The following is a 17,694-nucleotide window of genomic DNA, read 5'->3' as shown; positions in this document are numbered from 1 at the left end:
AGGTTGAACATACTCAATCATGTCAAATACTGTTGAAGCTCATTTTCTCCAGCATCTTATAGCTGAGGACTCTACAATTGAAGGGCCAACTTCTGAGAGTAAATGACATGGGCAGTGATGCCGACACAAACACTTAATCGTAGTAGCTGAAATGATTCACAAACCATGATTTTATGACATCTCACTGAGCCACAGAAGGGGGCTGTGAATGCACAGAAACTGCATATGCTCATCATTTAAATGGTCAGGTCACTTGTGGAACTTTGTTACAGTTTGCAGTGTTTCTAATGTGTGGATTTGTCTGCCATTAGATTCCGATCTCTGCCGTGGTGTCATTCGTTGAGGCCCTGGAAGTTGGTTACAGCAAACATAAAAACCCCTACCACAACCTGATGCATGCTGCTGATGTCACACAGACTGTACATTTTTTGCTTCTTAAGACTGGCATGGTGGTGAGTACATATTAATACATATGTTACCATCATGTAAACTACAGAAAACAACTTTAATCATGACACGTTAGTTAAAAATTAGTCTTCTCCACGTATGCTCTCTCAGCCGATGTGTGTAAGCCTAACTGTGGTGTTGCATGACATGCAGTTACTAGCTATGACATTTTTCTAAATATTTTTCATCCATGAACCATTCTTTCATTGAAAAATAAAAACAAGACCAAGTCCATGAAAACCAACCCTAGATTGAGAACAGTGATCCAGATTTATGAGACCTTTTTCAAGTGGTTTATTATTTGTCTCCTTATTAATTTGTTTTTGTGTTTAATTTAGTGCCTTATGTTTTACTCCACCCCACTGGAGTGACATAAGACAAATTGTTTTTTGAGTCTGCATTTATTTATAAAAAAACAAAATACGTAAAAAATGCTGAGTTCACAGTCCCCAACCAGCTGCCCACCCTGGTTCCCACTGTTTTTATTTAATCACCTTAATATGGTGGCTGCAACAGCTGTCAACATGGTGTATTTCTCTGGGCAGTGCCTTACGGAGTAAACCACATTACAGCCAGAAACATGGACTCCTGAGAGTACGGCAGAATAGCATCTATCATTTTGGAGGCGCTCTCGACTCCATTAAATCAACAGGTCATTCATAAAGAAGGCCCACAAGGAAAATATGCTGAGGGATGGATTGTGCATTTGTACCCATCAACCCGTTGTTAATGAGTCCACAAACTCCCACTGTTGATTAGTCATCAAATATCGACTGGCTTACTGAACTAAATCCCCACTCTGTGTGCGTGAGTGCACTCAGATCTCTGAGGAAAATGCCCACTCTCAGGTGAGCTGATGCTGCACACAACAGGTTAAACATGATCACCTATTCATTTACACGTTCTTTGACTGTTGTTAATTTTGACAGTTTTTGTGTTCTCTGCACTGTGAAACTGTTCAGCAAATTGCTATACAACAATACTATTGATAATTATTATAAGTGTAGTGGTGATAGTAATAGTAATTAATATAATAACAATCTTTCAAAATGATTGTTATCATTATTATTAAAAAGATCCCCACCTCCCATGTCAGCTTGTGAATCTACAACACAATAGCTTAGCTTAGCAAAATAAAAATTCAACATATTGTAGGTCGTAGCCATGCTATTTATTAATTATCCTTCAAAATAATTAATGTAGGCAAAATAACAAAAACAACCTGCTGTGGTTTTACAGGACTAAAATGTTGGTTAAAGCTAGGCTAGTTGGTTTGATTATTTGTGCTAAGCTAGGCTAGTTTGCTGCTGTTGTTATTTACACAAATGGTTTAACAAAGAGATATTAAGGAATTATGTGACTGTAAGTATGTAATTTTACTTTATAAATTGAATTTATTTAAATAAAACATTTTGTGAACTTAATTAAAGAACAATGTTACAGAGACACTGCTAACAACAGATGTTTTATTCATTTATTGGTCAAAAATATGAAACATATATCGTCAATTGCATCTCTCATAAAAATGATTTATTCATTAATCTAAAAAAAACTTTGAAGCATGGGTGATTTCTCCAGCCACAATAAAGCTAGCTTTAACTTTTTAGGTTATGAAATTCTGCTGCGATCACAGTTTGCCTTTTAATTCTTTGACAATTTGTTGTTTTCCTTGAAGGCTAACTTTGCCAATCTTGGCTCCTTGTTTGGTGTCAAAATGCCGACATAGGTCGTACTCTTTGACGACTCATAACACAAAACACATACCGTTTTTTCTCCTTGAAGCACAAACATGTATTCCCATCTTTCTTGAAACTTCCTTCCATCTGCATCAATCTTTCTCTTCATGGACATTTTGGGATCATTTCAGATATTTCAATCTCAGTTTCATTCATGGCATGATGATCGCATACAGTGATACACTGCAATCTAGTGGCGAGATACTGTCACTTCTCGATTGTGTTACACGGAAATGTAGTTTATGGTCAACGCACGCCTTAAAGCAGCATAGACCTCGCGGGCCACATAAAATGATGTGGCGGGCCACATCTGGCCCCCGGGCCTTGAGTTTGACACATGTGCCTTAGAGGATTATAACTTGAAGCCTGTTGTGATTTGTAGTGTCACCCTCTGACAGGTGGCCCTGACAGACACTAACAGTCTGCAAGGGAAAGAAGAGTGACGAGTGTTAAAGCGACTGTTTCAATATGTGAAGCTTGTCTTTGCTTAAGTTTCCTTTTTGCTGTTCTGCCCTTTCCACCTCCATTTCCTCAAAATTGGTTTCACTCCATCCCCAATGGTAATGTATTCCTCATGCCAAATACTTCCCTCTGGATCCTTTATATCACTTTTTTTTTTTTTCCTCCCCATCTTTGTGACATGATGTACCATTCACTGCAATCATCCTTCTTTCCATTCACTGGCTTCTCATTTCTCTTCTGTAATTTCTGTTCATTTTTTGCTCATATTCATTACTTCCCCTCCCTTCTTTCCCGTCAATGTCTCTGCCTTTTCCATCTCATTGCCTCCCCTCCTCAACACCCTTCCTTCTTCCACATTCTCCTCTTGATATCCTCCTCCTTATCTTCACCTTCCTCCCCCCGCTTCCTCCCCTCGCCTCCTCCCCTCCGCCTTTGGCTCTAGCATTGGTTGACTGAGCTGGAGATCTTTGCCATGATCTTTGCGGCGGCAGTGCACGACTACGAGCACACGGGGACCACAAACAACTTCCACATTCAGACAAGGTAATGGATCATAAAATCAAAAATGCATGGCACTGACTCACCCGATCAATGTTTTCATTTGCAGCATGGGGGCTTAGTATTCACTCTGATTCCCTGCGGTGCAGTAATAATGCTGGAGCAGGACAAAAATCAAAATTAGCTCTCAAGTTTATAATGTCCATTTATGCACACCCTGTGAATAAATGATCTTGCTTTGTTTTTATGTGTTTCTTTCCTTTCACCTATTCAAAATGAAAAACAAAATGAACAAAAAACAAACAAAAAAAACTAGTTGCCATGAAAATTCCTAACCAGGATAACAAACACAATAGTTTACATCCTTTAAGGCTGTATATAAAACTGGACATCGTCTTCCATTTGCAAAATGAACACGTTAAGCCTTTTGTGATATGACCATCACCTTGACGTTTTTTGACCAGGCATCCGGTGGACGATAATAGCTGCATGCAGATGTAACCTAAAGTATCCTTGCATTCATCCATCACTTGCTATTTGATTTAGCATGAATGAGGCCACCTCTACCTTGTGTGTGTGGTTTTTCCTTCTGATCAGACGCAGTTTTCAGCAAAATATCTCTTTCAAAGTCTGGATGCTGACAACTGCATGGGCTGAAGGAGATAGAATGTCTTTGTTGCCAAATCATATTCTAGAGAACAATTCCAGCACATTACACACAATATATCATACACACTACAGTACAAGCAGCCTCTAATGTTGATGATGTGAAAAAGAAATCATTAAAAATCTTTGAATAAAGAAAAAACATTCACTTTTTTATCCATGGTCCTAATAAAAAAAGAATCATCCAGTAACTCATAAGTAAATGACAAATTTTAACAATTTATAAAAAGAAGTCGCTTAGAAGTAAAGTGTTTCCCCCAATATAAAGCAATGACTTTACTCTCTCTTTGACTGACAGGTCAGACACAGCTATCCTGTATAACGACCGCTCAGTGTTGGAGAGTCACCATGTCAGCGCAGCCTACCGCCTACTGCAGGACGATGACGAGATGAACATCCTCTACAACCTGTCCAAGGATGACTGGAGGTCAGAGAGACAGAAACCTCAGTGCACAGCTCACAGATGAAAGAGCTGAGTGACAGGAAAAGGATGTCAAATTCAGAGTTGTAGTCGAGAACAGGCAGAGGCTTATACAATCAATCAGAACCTACATGTCACCTATTCAAAGTCCAACGTGCACCTCTCTGACAAGAAATAACTGTTCCTTCAAGGTCTGACAGTTTTGCACTGAATGGAAGTGTTATGTGTAGTAATACATTTAAGGAGACAGTTTCAAAGCTGGGATTTGTCAAACTGATTTTATAAATAGCTCTCAAAAGCTGTGTTACCTGCTTTCATTTACTTTAGCGACTTCAAAAATGACTTGGCTTTTATCACCCATTTGACAGTTTGTTATACAGCACATGGCTCATGTTTTTTTTTGTAACTCTTTCTTTCTTCTCTCCTTTTATCTTGGTGCAGGGAGCTGCGAGCTCTAGTGGTGGAGATGGTGCTGGCTACAGATATGTCCTGTCATTTCCAGCAGGTTAAAGCCATGAAGAACTTCCTTCAACAACCTGAGGGGTCAGTAAGCTTTTACCCTCACTGCATTTTACCCACGCCGTCCTCACCACAGCAATTTAAACCTCCATTAACCCCACAATTAGCTGCAGTTTATTAACCTCCCACTGTTTACAACCCAATTAACCCTGCCCCGAAGAGACGCACAATAAATATTTATGTTCTGGATTGACAAATCTAAAATGTGGTCAAGCAAAGGAGACTCAAGGAGAATCAAAAATGGGGAGTCGGTTTCCCACTTCCAACCTACAGGCTTCCTTCTACATTGCTTTTATTTGCTTCAATTGGCTCTATTATCAGCTCAGGGAATAAACAGCAGGCCGAAGTAAATGCACATACAATGTAATCAAGTCTGCAAATATAATGTGCTTCTCCGAGCTGCAACAATTAGTTTACTTAGTCATTACAAACAATTACCTTTTATGTAGTAGATAAAGAATGTTTTGAGATCTGAATATCACAGCACTGCTGTTTGGAAGCGTAAAGACTGTGATCCCTGTATTACATGTGCATTACATTTTGAAGTCCAGAATTCACTCAGGCTCAATTTTGAGGCTGTTCAAATACCTGAGTCTGTCCAGGAAATAAGGGTCAGATGTCTGAGCAAATACTGTCATGGTGGTAGAGGATCGCTTTAATGGTTTGTTTGTGATCCAACACTCAATAGTAAATGCAAAGCAAGAAGCTCCCTTCTCTGGCATCACATCTCCAGGCTTAGATTTGTATATTAGCAAGACTGTGGAACATTTGAGGGAATTTAAAATATTTCTGTTTGTTATTATCAATGAATGTCATGAATGTCTTCATTTTTAGCTCAAAACTAATCAAATGAATAGCCACTTTCATTTTGGCCAAACGATTATACTGTATGTTTCAATGAATGTGGTAAACAGGATCATCTTTATAGCCCAATCTGAAATCCACCTGTTATACCTCCAAGGCTCAGCAGTTCACTTTGGGACTCACTAATATAAACCAATCTCACATCAGAGGGTGAGACCCCCCCCCCCTCCCCACTTTGAGAGGACATGTCATGGAAAAACACAAGTGGCTAATATGTTTTACTGAGCATATTTATGTAAAAAGCTAAATCCTGCTTCAGCACCACTGCTGTTAATGAATAATGACCTGCAGGTCCACTGTTGTATGCACGCACACACGCTCCGTCTCTATCACACACACACACCCACACACACGTTATTGAGAGATTGCAGTCTGCCGGAAGCGCTAATGCTGAAGACTCTATAATGTGAAGTAATTTAAACCAGTCTGCTCCAGGCCTGCTTAGAGTGCACTTTAAGATTCAATCTGCCACAAATGCAATAAGAGGAAATTTGAGCCTCTCACCTCTGTTTAACCTTGCGCTGCGTGTTTTCATTTGTGTGTCTGTTTTCCATATTGCTCCGACGATGTCCACTCATGCATCGGTCCATTACGCGCGATATTTTGATATGGTTATTGTATGGTAGCTCCGACGCCGCTGGTGTCTGATGAGGTGAGATGATGCATCTTCACACTGTTTCAGAGCGAAAAACTGATTAGAGGCAGTGTTAGGAAACACCTTTTTTTAAACATGGAGATGTGTTTCTGTTTGTAATCCACACACATGCCATCAGGTCTACAAAATAGGGGATGTCTGAAAAAAATGTATATTATAACTCATGGACTCATACCTTGGACTATATTGAAAGTGAAGTTTCCCATGTTTTATTGTTCTCTTCTTGCACTAACAGTCAATTTTTGTGGACAGATTGCTGAAGACACATTTACAGCTGTGCCACATTTTTTTTCATTCTTTTCATTTTCTACTGACCAGACCATCAGGGACTCTCTGTACCTGGAGTATTTCTGGTATCTGTGTTCTTCCACTTGGTATTTTACAGTGGCAGTGCTGCAGATGTGTCTGTCTTTATTTGTGTTGTTATTTTTGCCAGAAGAACATTGACTAATCAGACGCTGATGAACAGACCAACGATTGCTCATTGCTGAGTGATGCATTCAGTTTACTTAGAGATCAATTTGTCGGATATTCTTTCACATTCATTTCGTGAAACATTGAAAGGCAGGAGGATGAAACCTTTCACAAAATAACACATTAACGGTACTCTTTAATGGACTTTTAGATTTTGTATCTGCTCTTATTTTTTTTAGCATTGACAAGCCCAAAGCCCTGTCCCTGCTGCTTCACACAGCCGACATCAGCCATCCGGCCAAAAACTGGGACATCCACCATCGCTGGACCACCTCACTACTCGAGGAGTTCTTCAGACAAGTGAGTGGATACACCAACATTAAAACAACATAACATGCTACCCATATATAGACAATAATATCATGTCCATCCTTATATCAATGCTGGTAGACTTAACATTATAAACACCTTAATAATACAGTGCACAGTTTTTTAAATTCACATTCTTAGTACAATATCATGACATAAGAAAAATAATTGAATTATTGTCAGGTTGTTGTTTTTTTTTTTTTTGTTTGTTTTTTGATTTATGATAATATGTTTTTTTATATAGTCTCAGGGTTAATATATTTTTATATTGTACTATTGTATTGGTTATTATTTATTATCTTATCTTTACTGTCTTGCTGCTGTAACGCTGTAAATTTCCCCACTGCGGGACCAATAAAGGACTCTCTTATCTTATCTTATGTCCAACTGAAAATTGTACTAAACTTCTCAAATGATTCGGTGTTCAGAGTCAAATTGCAAGATATGTATGTTCAGTTGGGGCCATATGGTGGATTAGCGGTTAGCATTGTTGCCTTGCAGCAAGACGACTCGGTCAGAACAAGGGTGTTTTCATTTTCTGTGTGCGTGGGTTTTCTCTGGATACTCTGGTTTCTTCCCCCGCCAAAAAACATGCAGAGGTTCTGGTGAGTGTGAGAGTGAATGGTTGTTTGTCTCTATGTGTTGGCCATGCAATGGACTGGCGACCTCAAGAGGAGGATAAATCAGTAGACGATGGATGGTCGGTTGGATTCAAACTGGCCTAGGACAACATTCCCTCTTGCAGGTTTTGACCCAGACAAAAAGGACACCAACAACAGCAAGACAAACATGGTGAATTCAGGCTCATCTTTTAAAGTTAAAGTGGTACAAAGAGTTGGAGCATGTTGACAGCTATCCATCAGAATAAAGTTGTTTTGGTCTGTGATGTAGTAAGTAAACCGGAAAAGACTTAAAGAGCCCATATTATACCCTATTACCCCAAGTTAAACTCGTTCCTGATGCCCTAATGAACATGTCTGTGTCATGCTTTAGTCAAAATATCATAAGGATGAAGCTCTTTCATACTCACATGCTGACACGGGGCATCTATTGTAGCAGAGTCAGACACTTCATTCAGTAAATCAATTCTCAGCTAGTGCTTGTATACTGGGACACTGAAAGTGAGTTTTCCTCAATAAAAGTACAAAACCATGTGAAGTGGTTGTTAGCTATCCCTGCTAGAGATGTATTTGGTTAGTTTTTACTTACTTCTGTAGATGTAAGTTGTTCTCCTTTCTGTGATTAAGTGAGATTTCAAGACATTTAGTCATGATAAACAAGAGGCTTTATCTTAAAAGATATACTCGTAGAACAGTTTCAGAAAGAAACAGGAGACATGCTGTGGAAAAAGAGTTGACAGATGAAACAGACAAATACATGATGGCACCAGTCTATCTAACTGTTCTAGTAAAGCAGGCCATTAAGCGAGCATTGCCTGAAGCACGCCAGTCGAGTGAAACATCTGAACACAACGCAGACATCATTTATGTTGTTTATAAATCTCACTGCAAGGTCCATTTAGTTGCTGTCATTTCAAATGTCCATTTTGTTTTTGTTGTCTGAACACGCACTTTAAGACCCGACTATACAGCCTCAAAAGTTGAGATTAACAGTTGAATCTTGACCTCTGATGTACGTCTGCTGGAGCCGAAGAGTCTGGTTAGGACATTTTTTCTTCTTGAGATGACAATTAGACCAAACACTGTTAATTAATGTCTTTTCCCTCAGCTTTGCTTCCAGCTGCTCCTTTCAGTGCTGTTGAAAAGGATTGTTAAGTTTCGTTTGCATAGATGCAGAGTAACAAACAAATTACTGATTATATTAGTGAATGATTGTCCTTATATGATGATTTGGCATAATTCTACTCTCATACCAGTAAACACCAGTAAAATATGCAGTCTGAATGAATAATCTAATATAATTGCAGACCCTCTGCTCTTGTCATTTTCAAAAAATCATGCCATGATGAGTGCCATGGAAGATTAAATTGTAGAACATTAGCTCTTAAATAAAACAATGGATTTGACTATAAATAATATTGTGTGAGAGTAAATGACAATAAGAAGGACAGACGTTTAACTGGCTTTCATCTCTTCTATTATTAATCCACATTGTCCTCATTATCAGCGCTATTGTTATTGTGGCTGCTTTCAGGAGGCCTTTGTCTCTCGAGATGTGAATTGCCAATAAAGAGCTTCTCCGAGGAATATTGCCTCCCGACTCCAAATCTCATCTGTTTGTGACAAACCAGAAGGGAAAATGAAACACATTTGTGGCCCAAAAACCACTTGAGGCAGGAGCCAGACAAATCCAAAGCCTGTTCCGAGAAGTGTGAGCATATGGTGTGTGGCGACGGAAAGCCATTGTGTGCATGTGTGTTCATGAGCAATCGTGCTGAATATGTGTGTATGCCTGAAGGCTAGGTAACATTTTCTCTAGAAACCTAAGACTGAGAATGATCTTGACTTCTCATTTCTAGGGGGACAAAGAAGCAGAGCTCGGGCTGCCGTTCTCACCGCTCTGTGACAGAAAATCAACACTGGTGGCGCAGTCTCAAATCGGTTAGTGGCTACTTCCTTCTCCCATTTCTACAGAACCTGTGTGCACTTAAAAAAAAAGACTGAAAATTGCTATTTGACAAAATATTTCCTGCATTTCCATACATGCATGTACATCTTTGTAGCAAATACCTTTTAACAAAATGGTTATTGTGCTTTCTAAATTAATAGATGCTTCCAAACTGTAAACCAAAGACAAGATGTTTTCTTTGAAAAGTGAAGCCTAGGAAGTAGGACAGAAGTAGCAATTAGCCACAAGGGGGAGACTCCGCTGGTTGAAAAAATAATGCAATTGGAATGGAAGTCCATGTAAAATGAGCCTTCTTCTGACTTGATTTATAACAACGGTGAACAGTTTTATGAAGATTGAATGGTCTTAATCACTAGATTCAGTTCTTCTCCAATGTAACATAATGTTCAATTGTATAATTTATCCCGTTCTCATTTCAGTTCATTTTAATTTCAATAGAACAGCTGTGAGCTCAAAAGCTGTCATAGCACCGGTCAAATTGCAAATCTCAAAGATTCTCAATGGTAATTTGTTTTGCGACTGGAAGACTGCGTCCATTTTTAAATTCAGTCTTTGGCCAAAACTGCATATTTAAAAGTAAAAGAAAAGAAAAACATCCCACTCTCACCACCCACATCCACACAACACCCTTGACAGCAAGAGGAAGTAATTTAGTCCTGTCCTGACAGTGTTAACATCTGCAGACTTGATTTCATAAGATTTTATAATAAGTTTAGGAAAATGCAAATTCTTTTTTTTCCCCCCACTCTGCATAAAAGCCTTCTCTGAGGAATATAAATATGTATGTGATGCCTCTGTGTTCTGAATGTGCTAATGTCATTGTCATCAGGTTTCATAGACTTCATCGTGGTTCCCACCTTCACTGTGCTGACAGACATGATGGAGCGGATCGTCACACCGCTCATCGACGAGGCTCACCATTCTGGTTTTGCTGGCTTTCGACGCTCAAGGTGAGCTACAGCACTTCCTTTTTGCGCTCAGAGATTATTTACCAATAAAAGAAAGTTACATTGCAGAAGTGATTAGATGGAAGTGAGTGACTTTATGTAAATGGACGTACATTTTAATTAGTCAGTGTGCAGGTCTGGTTAATCGGGGATGGAAAATGTACTGTTTCCACCCTTCACCTCTCATACTTCTGAGGAAGTACACGCTCAGTGACGTGATTAAAGCTCAACAGCTCCTCCGCAATAACAGCATATCTAATGAAAGTGCTGAAAACAGCAGATGAGTCTTCCATGAGTAATCCGTTTCTGTGCGTGTAAATGTCTCCACCTTTCATCAGGCATAGCCACACACCTTGAAATTGATATTTTAGAGACGCTACTCAGACTTGCCTCACTGAGTGTGGGCGTCAGTGCTGGATAGGCATGCACAGTAGCCTCTCAAGATACAAAATCAAGTGATGTTTGTCTCCACTAGCTTATTAATTGGCGCGATACTTAAAGTAGACGTTTGAGAGCACTTAAATAAGACAGTTGCTCTTGCATTGTTGATATTTAAACTAAGATGATAAGAAAATAAAGCAAGTGTCCAGGGAGTCTGAGGCTGCATCTCCTGTTGTACCTGCACGTCAATATAAGCCTCCCATTCTCAGCAGTAGTCATTAGCATCACTCAGAGAGTCTCTGGTCGAAGCTAACCGTGTGGAAACCTAAGATAGTGATGTTGCTCCTTGTCTACCAACACACTTGGCTGCTTACAGGTTTCCTTGGATAGTTTTCCTTTATCACATTTGTAGCTGATTTTAAACAACTGTATCGGATAACAATCCGTCCTCGGGTGTATTTACACCTGTACTGACAAGTGGTCAGACGCTATCTGATTGCAATCGATCACAGAAAATGCCAGATGTAAAGGAGGCCAACGCCTGCTCACTCTGTTTATCCACCCGTCTCTCCTTTCTCTTATCTCAATCAAAGTCTGTAGGCTTGTGTATTCTTTGCCCAGGCCTATGATGTGACTCTAGGGCCACCGTTTTTAATATCTCAAAAATTATTGGTTGAGTTGCAGTGAAAATCGTGACATTTACGGCTTTGGTACACTTTGCTTTAATTACTTTGGTAATCACATGAAGTTCCCTAAAGTGCCACCAAGCGGTTAATATTTGTGGTTTAAATGTCTTGACAACTGGAGTAATTGCCATGAAAGACATTTATGTCCCTCACATCATAAGATGGAGTAACCCTATTAAATTTAATAACGCTCGAGGACTCATAAGTATGCTCCCATACTCACATCTTTCAAAGCCCCCTTCATAGTTTGAGGATAAACTATTATAAATGTTATTAGGAACACAGGCTAGCACTGTTGCCTCACAGCAAGAAGGTTGCTAGTTTGAATCCCAGGTCAGTTGAGAAGCTTTCTGTGTGGAGTTTTTCCACATGTACAGGTGGATACTCCAGTTTCTCCAGTTTGACTGGCGAACTGTCCGAGGTGAACCCTGCCTTTTACCCTATGTCAACTGGGATTGGTTCCAGCTCCCCTGCAAACCCTGACGTGTAGAGTAGGATAAAGTCAATGAATGAATGAATATTATATATCCAGTCAATTATGTTCAATCTATAGAAAACATTAGAGTAGAATTCCTAAATTTCTGGACAGCTGTGGACCCCTCCTCCCGACTATGTTATAACATTGGTGCGATGTTGAACGTGAACAAGAATGATTGCCTATGTCTTAATGTTTTGCTTACATAAATCATGCCACGTGATAGTCATATGTACTTCCTGTTTGCAATTACGCCCAAACAGCTATCAATGCTGTGATACTCAAGAAAACTTGATTGTTCGAGCTTTAAGGAGCAGCATCTTCTGATTTTGAAGTGGATTGATGGGTATTTATTTACATCAGACACTGGAGATAATGATAAGTCACACTGAATGTCAAAATTTGTATATTATGCCTGTAGTGGATGAGCTATGACTCCAAGGGGGAGTATGAGTTTTGATACAGATTGCGGCAATCAGGCACTAATGGTTTTTAAGTGCCTTAATTGCCTCGGATTCCTCAGAGAGTGAGAGTCACTCTGACTCTAATTATGTCTCGGTGTTGAAAACCCCGAAACAACAAACCACATTATTTAACTGTTTTCTGAGGTCGAGTCCCAGAGACAAGTTCACTCATCCCTTCATTTAGTTTCGTGGCAAGCTGACAGTCTGAGCTACACTTCACATTAGCGACATGGTAATGATAAACTACAAAGCAAATCTCTGCATCTTCATGTTATTGCACATCTGTGCACTTGTACGTTGTAAGTTGATTATGTTGCATTTATTATTTAATTCCTTATTTTTGTACAGTAGTAGATTATGTTCTTTCTTTTTTGTAAAGAACAATGCCTATACTGGGACACAAGGTGGAGTAGTGCTAGAACTGTTATCTCACTGCAAGAATGTCTAGGTTCACAGCCAAAGGGCCTTTTGTGTGTTTTCTGAGTTTGCATGTGCTCCCCAAGTGTGCACGTTTATTTTTTGTCGTTCTCCAGTTTCCTCCCACAGTCAAACACATGCAGAGGTTAATTGGACACACTATATGTGTGAATGTGAGAGTGACTGAATCTCTGTGTGTTTTCCCTTTGATGGACTGGTGACCAACTTTTGCTCTGTGTCAGCTGGGATTGGCTCACACTACCCATGACCCTCAATGTGGAGGATAAAGTGGTAGATAATGAAATGAGCATAACTATTTTAGCTTAGTCATATTTGGGCTGTTTATTTCTCCTTTTTGGGAGAACAATATTTGTCACACTCTTGCACAAAATGTTGTTAACAGCTTCATAACCCAGAAATGGTCTAAAATGATATAGTTTTAGTTTGCGATATCAGTACAAGGGGTATCGTCCCATCCCTATAAAAAAAAGTATGGTGTGTTAGCAACATTCATTGGTGGAGTTATTTGCTGCAGCTGAATATCCCTCATCTCACAAATTCCTTTCCAAGTGTGATGGAGAACCTCCATAGTCATCAATTATTAAAAGTCAAAAGATGTTTCATTCATGTTTGTTATTTTAAGTTACCTCAGAACAGCATTTTATATTCATATAATATGTATGTATATATATATGTGTGTGTGTATATATATATATATTATGAATATAAAATGCTTTTCTGAGGTAATTAAAAATAACAATTAATTTAATCAGGAGATTGTTCACAAGTCACACAGTGAAATTATTATGTTTTTTAATATCTCCCAAATGAAAAGAATTTAAAATCATGAATGTATGAATGAATTTTGAATTTCCTATACTTCATTTGTATATTACTAGCTATTACTATATTATTAGCCTTTAGCTCCACACTGTGTTTAGCCCATGGATGTGTGTAATAATCCATGGTTTAGCATCACTGAGCTGTTATAGCATGCCTACAATACGCACTCTTGTAATTGAACTCCCTTCTTCTCTTGGCTCTGATGTTTATATTTGCAGTCTGAACAGTATTAGCTCAGACGAAGCTAAGAGGCACAGTGTGAAGAGCTCCGACAGCAGCTCATCAGGCCAGAGCTCTCTGCTGAGTGTGGACATGAAGAACTTTAAGGCCCTGTGGAACGACGAGGTCTACCTGAACAGAGAAAGGTGGAAAACTCAGGCTGCTAAAGGTACTATTTACACAGTGTATGGCTTGTAAACGATGTGGGGGGGGGGACATCAAAGTAGTGGTGGTAAAACAAAAGATTGGCTCATAAAGCTGTAATGCTATAAGCTTACTCAGGAAGAGACATTGGCTGACCTTATTGTAGGATTTTACAGTATACACTGAACATTTTACTGGTATATAAAATAAAAATCCACTGATACTGATAAATGCTGCCGTGCTTAACTTTGGATGAGGTGTGTTTTTGACGTGATTCATGAACAGAAATTATGAAACATTATCTGTAACCTGTCTTCTTCATTTGACAACAGCCTATGTCAAGCAAAACTATCAGATCTGACCAAAGGAGTATTTTTGTTTATTCAGCATTAGTGCTGTGGCATGTGTTTATTTTGTCAAACTGCTGAAAGACCAGGTTTCTTGAGCAGTAGAACTCAACTCTACTCTACTCTATCCTCTGACCAGCACAATGCTGCTGTTGCCTACAACACATTACTTCCTGTGTGCAGTGCAGGAATTACCGCTACACGACTCAAGGTCTAAGCCAGTGTTTTCCAAACGTTCTACATGGGGAACAACTTTTTAAAGGCAGTAAATTCAAGCTTTATTTGAAACATCTAATAACATTTTAAATTAGTAAATGAGTTATTTCCACAATATGTTTGGTAAATGATTTAAAACTTCATTTAGTGCATGTTATTTTAAACATTTACACATAAATTGTAAATAAAAGGTAAGAACAATTCTGAAATTTTGTTTGGGGACCAAAAAAAATCTCCTCTGAACTATCTGTGGGTCCCAACCCAGTGTTTGGGAACCACTGATGTAAATACTGCTATGCTGAGGAACACAGAGAGTCGTTTGGAGCTGATAGACTTAGTCTGATATTAATGTAAACGTTATGCAGTGTAAACATGTTTAGTTATTTCATTAAATCAAGTTGACACCACTTTCTGCTAAGACACGTCTTATAAGTGCTTAAACAACCTGCCCTTTCACTGTGTGTGACCTCAGAGGCCGAGGAAAGAGCCAAAAAGGAAGCGGAAGAGCAAGTCGAGCAGGATGACACGATGGAGCCCCCGGAGGTCCACACAGAATCCCAACAGCCTGAACCAAAAGAAGACAAACTGGAGGGGGAATCTCTGGAGTCAGCAGAGGTCAGCAGACCACCAGATGGTAGCACAGAGGAAACAGAGGAGGGAGAACAGCCCGGGAGCACAACACACAACAATCCTCCTCTGCAGAACGGTATATGTTCCTATTTGAGCGTGTCACCACACAGCAGGACATGTTTCATACTGTTTCATTACTGTTTTAGTTTCTATATTTATTTCATTAAAACTCATACATAATTCAGAGATGTCACAACAAGCATAAGTAATGTCATCACCACGGGAGAGGAGTGTTTACAAAACATTTGGTTGGTCTGAGACAAGAATCATTACTATAATAATAATAATGATGATGATGGCCATTATCATTGCTATCATTGAAATAATGGTTATTTCTATCAGTAAATATTCTGGAGATTAATTTTTCCTATTAATTACTGAATCATTGTGTCTGGTCTTATTCCTTCATATAACCTTAATTGAAAAGTGAAGGTGTTTATATATATATATATATATATATATATATATATATATATATATATATATATACATATATATATATATATGTATATATATATATTCAGTCCAAATGTCAATTTACCTTCATGTTTTACACAGGGAAGCTTCAACTCCTTAGATTGAAAAAGCAAATTATAGTTTAAAAGTGAACAAAGTAGGTGTGATTGTGTTTTTTAATTATTATTATTATTATTGTTATTATTTTAATAGCCAAGTCGACGTTCCATCCAGATTTCTCTATTCTACTTTTTTTTTTTTACATTTGAAACCCTAACCCCAATTAATTTTATTCATTTTTGGGACAATTCATTTCTTGATTGACACTAGAATCATAACAGAATGCTGCCCAATATGTCCTATTTTTCAAAATGAACATAACTAATTTCTGTACCTGTCATTTCATGAATAGAATAGAAATAGAATGAATAGAAATATACTTTGTTACTTTTCTCCCAGTGGATTATTTGGATTTTTTTTTGTCCTTTGGTAGAAATGAACATACCTTTCCGTGGGTTTGACTGACTGAGTGCTGATTGAGTGGAGTTTAAGAAGTTTTTAAAAGCCTATGAAACGCAGAGAGGATTATTCTAGGATTATTCCATTAGCGTGCATGTTTACTAACATAAGCTTTACCCGCGTTAGTCTGACAAAATAACCCGACTCTGTTGACTTGTCAGGTGAGTTGTCTGAGGGGGCTGAATCTCCAGAGGATGAAGAAAACAAGAGCAAAAGTGTGGAGGGTGAGTTGATTTCTGCTGTTGACAGCTCAGGTATCAAACCAATGTTTCCATGTTCTCTCCCTATATTTATATCACAGAAATAAACAGTATTCTCTATTCTATTCTGTAAAAACATCTTTCTCTGTGATACCAGCTTGTTTATGTCTCTCTATTTACATTCAATCTTCCCTGAATATTAATAATTTTCCCCACACAGCAGAGGTAGTGATGGAGTAGAGGAGATGTGGATTATCGCCACAACACCGGACATGTTTATAAAATTGGATTGGGAGAAGCTCACTCAGAGCCACGTCAGAGTGGAAGGCCATCACTTGGACTGTGTCGCCCTCTACAGGACACCAAGGAACTCACACCATCACTTCCATTTTTTTTTTGTCATTGAGATCAACCGTTTTTACTTCCTGCATTTATACTCCAGTGCTCTTGTGTACAGAGTTAATAGCTGGACCCATGTGCATTATTCCTCTGGCCCTGCTTAGTGATCAATATGAGACGTAGGATTTAATGACCTTAGATGATAGAAGGGATTGAGAGGAGCCTTTGAGAGACTGATATAATCCTTGTTGTTGTTTGTTTGTCAATCATTTGCTTAACACACCCAGATATGTAGCCATTGTACACGTCTCACTTTATTTTTCCCTCATTCCTAAATTAATTTGTCAGATTTTAGCATCACAAAGAAAAGTTTATTTATACTAACTAATCTATTTTAGTCCTTTAAAATGAATATAAAAGTGCTTCTTTGGTGGGGAATGCGGTCTTGTTTACTTTCTCAGTGCTTTCCCTTCATTATGTGTGATTTTTAATGCATTTCTGTTCCTCGCAGCCAAGTTTATATTGTCCTTTTATTATTTGTGTCACCTCCACTGTAAATAGTTAAAAAGTTTGTAAATCCATGGATCAGAGAAGGAGAAGAAATGCTACGATTCCACAATCCAAATATTATTTTTTTTTATATTGTGTAAGATATATATGATAAAAAAATAGTGGAAATTGTCCAAAAATAGATAATTAGAATGCAATTCTTGCATATATCAGACATATCACACTCTTAAATGCATTGAAGGTTTTCTTAATCTATACAAT

At 38.5% G+C, this 17,694-nt stretch overlaps 1 protein-coding gene across 1 annotated transcript in view; it reads left to right on the top strand.

Moving 5' to 3' along the window:
• pde1cb (phosphodiesterase 1C, calmodulin-dependent b) overlaps positions 1-17,106 on the top strand; it is a gene marked incomplete at both ends in the record, with an annotated part of 105,239 nt that extends 88,133 nt beyond the window's left edge. The window contains 11 exons of the mRNA XM_083889615.1: positions 312-452; positions 3,088-3,188; positions 4,108-4,236; positions 4,672-4,773; positions 6,922-7,042; positions 9,531-9,612; positions 10,470-10,590; positions 14,072-14,241; positions 15,252-15,485; positions 16,546-16,608; positions 17,042-17,106. Coding sequence (XP_083745741.1) covers positions 312-452; positions 3,088-3,188; positions 4,108-4,236; positions 4,672-4,773; positions 6,922-7,042; positions 9,531-9,612; positions 10,470-10,590; positions 14,072-14,241; positions 15,252-15,485; positions 16,546-16,608; positions 17,042-17,106 — 1,329 coding nt within the window. The remainder of the gene's footprint in view (positions 1-311; positions 453-3,087; positions 3,189-4,107; positions 4,237-4,671; positions 4,774-6,921; positions 7,043-9,530; positions 9,613-10,469; positions 10,591-14,071; positions 14,242-15,251; positions 15,486-16,545; positions 16,609-17,041) is intronic.
• Between the last annotated feature and the right edge of the window lie 588 nt (positions 17,107-17,694).

Source organism: Microchirus variegatus (genome assembly GCF_963457635.1).
Source record: "Microchirus variegatus genome assembly, chromosome: 5".
Taxonomy (NCBI): domain Eukaryota; kingdom Metazoa; phylum Chordata; class Actinopteri; order Pleuronectiformes; family Soleidae; genus Microchirus; species Microchirus variegatus.
This window is presented reverse-complemented; position numbering and strand designations above follow the sequence as displayed.